At 56.5% G+C, this 4,564-nt stretch overlaps 1 protein-coding gene across 1 annotated transcript; it reads right to left on the reverse strand.

Moving 5' to 3' along the window:
* Nucleotides 1–2,468: 2,468 nt before the first annotated feature.
* LOC121404708 lies at nt 2,469–4,340 on the reverse strand. The gene is made up of 2 exons (XM_041594772.1): nt 2,847–4,340; nt 2,469–2,708 (listed from the first exon to the last, which is right to left on the reverse strand). Exons 1-2 carry the CDS (start codon nt 4,338–4,340, stop codon nt 2,469–2,471), a joined length of 1,734 nt encoding a protein of 577 aa, XP_041450706.1.
* Between the last annotated feature and the right edge of the window lie 224 nt (nt 4,341–4,564).

Genomic DNA, 4,564 nt, shown 5'->3' on the forward strand with positions numbered 1-4,564 from the left:
AATCCCGAAAAACAAAAAGTGATTGAGGCACGAGATGTAATTTTCATCGAGAGCTCCCTGTATAGGAATCGCATGCCTTCGTCGAGTGCTGCTGAATATGTGCAGCCGCAGCTTGTAGAGTTCCAGAAGCATTCTATTCCGGACGAAGAGGCCCTGGACGTGGCTAGTGAGGATGAATCCTTAGTTGAAATGGACGATATGCGAAACACAGAGGAGCCAGAAGGTTCAGATCGAGTTGACGATGACAGACATTTGGTCGTCGGACAGCCGATTTCAGAAGGAGCACGAAGGGGTCGCGGGAGACCGAAAAAGGTTTATACGGGTCGGCCTGGACGCCCAGCGAAGGAATATCACATGCTGAACACCATATCAGCTGAAGCTATTAGTGTCCCTGCTAATGCAAATGAGGCATTAACGAGTAATCATGCAGCGGACTGGCGTGCTTCAATGAAAACGGAAATGAACAGTCTTCTCAAAAATAAGACTTGGTCTCTAGTCGATCTATGTGGGTGTATGTGGGTGTACGCACTAAAGCGTGACAAAGATGGCAATGTCGAGCGCTTCAAAGCCCGACTTGTTGCCAAGGGCTGTGCTCAGCGATATGGAGTAAACTTCACCGAGACTTTTTCACCAGTTGCCAGATACTCAACGATCAGGCTGGTCATGGCATTGGCTGCAGAGCACGGGTGGTATATGCACCAAATGGACGTTTCGTCAGCGTATCTTAATAGCGAGTTACATGATGTCATCTACATGCGTCAGCCGGAGGCATTCATTGATCATCAATATCCTGAGCGTGTGCTAAAGTTGCACAAATCGTTGTATGGTCTAAAGCAGAGCGGCAGGGAATGGAACGAGAAACTCCATTCTACACTCATCAAGCTTGGATTTCTACTGTTTGAGCGAAGAGGCGTCTCAGGGTGTCCACCAAAGAGTCCCAAGATAAAAGGCGTTAGAGTCCGTGTTTTTCAAATCTTATTTTGGGGTTTGTTCTGGATATGTATATGTAAAATGTCGCGAGCAAAAGCCGGCCGTTTTGCGTTGGGTGGAAAAGCGAATTGAAGCTCGATCGGTTGTACTCCAGCTGCCGAGGGCTGTCGGCGGCGAGAGCGGGAGCGTGAGCGTGGGCGGGAGCGCCAGCGTGGTGAATAAGCGCGCGAGAGCGCGTCGCGGGGGGAAAAATGCTCTTAAGTACGAGGGCGAGAGCGAGGGCGACCGCTTGGGTAGCTGGAACGCTAACAGCGATGTGTGGCTGGAATGCCCACAAGCGGTTGCCCCGCCAGCGCCATCCTCACTCTGAACATTCTCCCCCCCCTTGCAGGAATGCAAAGATTTTTTACGTCTGCATGCACGCACCAGACACGATCCATCCAAACACCGTGCTTTGAGCCACGGGAAGGCCGTCTGCGCGGGCGAGGAACCCCGGTTGAATGACCCTTGGATACAAATCTGCACCCAAGACGAGCGAGATGGTGGTCGGCTTGTGGAACTCCTCGTTGGCCAACTTCAAGTCGCCGAAGCGAGCACGGACGGTGTCGCTCAGTGGACGGATCGGCGTACGGATGCGCAGACGGGGCTCGATCTTGAAGACTGCCTCCGCCTTAAAATCTCCTGTCTTCGCCCGGATCATGGCGGTGCACACCCGCTCGTCCCCGATGCAGGTAGTGGGCAATTTCAGTTCCCTAGCCACCTCGGCGTCGATGCAGCTGACCGGCGTGCAGGGGTCGATCAGCGCACTCATCATCTTGGTGCCTGCGAGGACCACCATTGCCGTCGGGAGGACGTTGATGCTCCGGTGCTGGAGCAAGGAGTTTGCGGTCGGGATTGGAATTCCGACGACAGGGCGGCTGACCGGAAGACGAGGGCGTGGTTTGGCGCGGGAAGACTTAGGTGAAGTCGACGGAGCCGAGGAAGAACCAGCAGGGCGCCGAGACGGAGGTGACGTCGACGGAGCCGAAGAGGAGCCAGCAGGGCGCCGAGACCCGGGTGAAGTCGACGGAGCCGAAGAGGGTCCAGCAGGGCGCCGAGACCCCCCGGGCAGGTGGAGCAGAGTGTGGTGGTTCCGGGAGCACACCTTACAGAGGTCTCCACTGCGGCAGTCCTTGCCCGAGTGCTCGTGAGCCAGGCAGTTCGAGCAGTATTTGTGCAGAAGGACGGCTCGGAGCCTCTGCTCGACGCTCAACCGGATAAACTTCCGGCAGTTCCTTAGTGGGTGAACTCCGGGGCACACTCGACACTGGAAGGAAGTCTTCCCTCGTGCCCTCGTGCGATCCGACCTGCGGCTGGATCGGGAACGTGATGCGGTCTGCGGGGCCATATCTACTTTCTGGAAAAAACTAGGATGAAAGAAAGGAATCACCGGAGCATTAGTAACAAACTGGCATGGGTTGGCATACGGATACGGATACGGGTACGGATACGGGTACGGATAACTACGTTGGATTTACGCAGAACAAAAGGGCGGAGGCTTATGAATCGGAGCCTCCGCGCGAGTAGGTGGACAGGACATCCGATTCCATAGGCAGCAGAACCACCTTCGTGATCGGTCTCTTGATAAGGCCGCGGGCCGTGAGTAGGTCTACCACACGGACCTTATCATCGGCTCCAGGATACGCGTTCTGCACACGGCCGAGACGCCATTCCTGAGCGGGGATGTTCTCCTCCTTGATCACCACGAGGTCTCCAACCTCGAGGTCTCTTGTCGGATGCTGCCATTTGTTGCGCTTGTGCAACTCTCGCAGGTACTCTGTCTTCCAGCGCGAACAGAATTGCTGGTTGAGAGCCTTGAGATGTTGCCAGCGGTTTAGGATGGAGGAGGCGCTCGCTTGTATTTCTGGCTCGGCCACGGATAGTAGCGGACCACCAATCAGGAAATGGCCTGGGCTCAAGGCCAACGGATCAGTTGGGTCCTCAGACATAGGAGAGATTGGTCGCGAGTTAAGGCATGCCTCAATCTTGGAGAGAAAGGTCGCGAACTCCTCTAATGTGTATTTGGAAGTACACATCGACCGTTGGAAAAGAGCCTTGAAGCTCTTCACACCCGCTTCCCATAAGCCCCCCATATGTGGGGCCCCTGGAGGGATGAATCGCCACGTGAGCCCCTGCTGGCTGTACACCGCGGAGGTCCGAGTGCGGAGGGCCTCGAGAAGGTCCACAGCCAGAGAGCGGGATGCGCCGACAAAATTCCTCCCGTTGTCGGAGTGGACTTCGTGGGGACAGCCTCGTCTCGCGACGAACCGGGCGAAGGCGGCTAGGAACGTGTCGGTGGACAAGTCGGACGTAGCCTCCAAATGGATGGCCTTCGTGGTAAAACAAACGAAAACGCACACATACCCCTTGGAGATGCGACAGGCGCGTCCTGTGAAACTTTTCACGTCGAACGGCCCGGCGAAGTCGACTCCGGTGTATGTGAACGGCCGCGAAAATGTAACTCGTGAGGAAGGAAGGTCGCCCATTAATTGGGTTTGGAGTCGCTTGCGTTGGATGACGCAGACCTTACAGGAGTGGATTACTGCCCTCACGACGTGACGTAGTCGAGGGATCCAGTATGTTGCCCGGAGAAGGCGGATGACCAGCTGGTTCCCACCATGTAGGGATACGTGATGGGTGAATCGAACCAGCAGGCGAACCAGGAGGCATGCGGGTGGCAACAGGATTGGATGCCGCTCATTGTAGGTCATGGATGCCGAGGCTCGGACCCGGCCACATGCCCGCATGACTCCGTTTTGGTCCAGGAACGGATTGAGGTTCTGAAGAGAGCTCGTAGTCGGAAGTGGCTGCTTGTTTACAAGACAGCGATGCTCCGCCGTATAATGGGAGCGTTGGGTCGTGATGGTGACAGCTTGGAGAGCTGCAGCGACCTCTTTATTGTCTAGCTCTGTGGATACGTGGACTGGCGTTGCTTGCCCTCTGACGCGCAGGCCGAACCGCCGAACGTAGGCGATCACGCGCAGAGCGCGTCCGAATTCGGAAAATCGGCTGAGAATGTCCGAGGCTGTGTCAGTGGCGTGGTGAACCTTGACGGCTCGTTTCTCCAAGTCGGTCTCAAGGATTGAGCCTCGTGGACAAGGCCACTCCGACTGCGGACCACGCAGCCACGCAGGGCCATGCCACCACATGTCATTGCCGACCAGTTCAGTGGGTCCGAGCCCTCGACTGGCGAGGTCGGCCGGGTTGTCCTCGGATCGGACGTGGCTCCATCGTTCGCGGGGCCAACAGCGAGTGATTTTGGCGACTCGATTCCCTACAAAGGTGGTCCAATCACATGCCGGCCTGTTCAACCAGGCCAACACAATAGTGGAATCGGTCCAAAAGTACACCTGGCTGGCGTCGAGCGGCATTTGAGGAAGGATGGCCACGGAGAGTTCTGTCAGAAGGACAGCTCCGCACAGCTCGAGTCAGGCAACGAGACTGTTTTCACGGGGGCAACGCGGGTTTTGGCTGTGAGAAGGGTACACACAATGCCCTGCGGACGCTCAACTCGGACGTAGATCGCTGCCCCATAGGCACGTTGAGACGCGTCGCAGAACCCATGAATCTGTACCTTGGCCATCGGACAGACGTG

Source organism: Drosophila obscura, unplaced genomic scaffold (genome assembly GCF_018151105.1).
Source record: "Drosophila obscura isolate BZ-5 IFL unplaced genomic scaffold, ASM1815110v1 contig_36, whole genome shotgun sequence".
Taxonomy (NCBI): Eukaryota; Metazoa; Arthropoda; class Insecta; order Diptera; family Drosophilidae; genus Drosophila; species Drosophila obscura.

Excerpts from the sequence above, each read along its gene's own strand:
- LOC121404708 (XM_041594772.1), bottom strand. The coding sequence starts at position 4,340 with ATGCCGCTCGACGCCAGCCAGGTGTACTTTTGGACCGATTCCACTATT. Across the intron at positions 2,709-2,846 it reads TTGGTGGTCCGCTACTATCC|CATCCGACAAGAGACCTCGA; the intron begins GTGGCCGAGCCA and ends AACAAATGGCAG.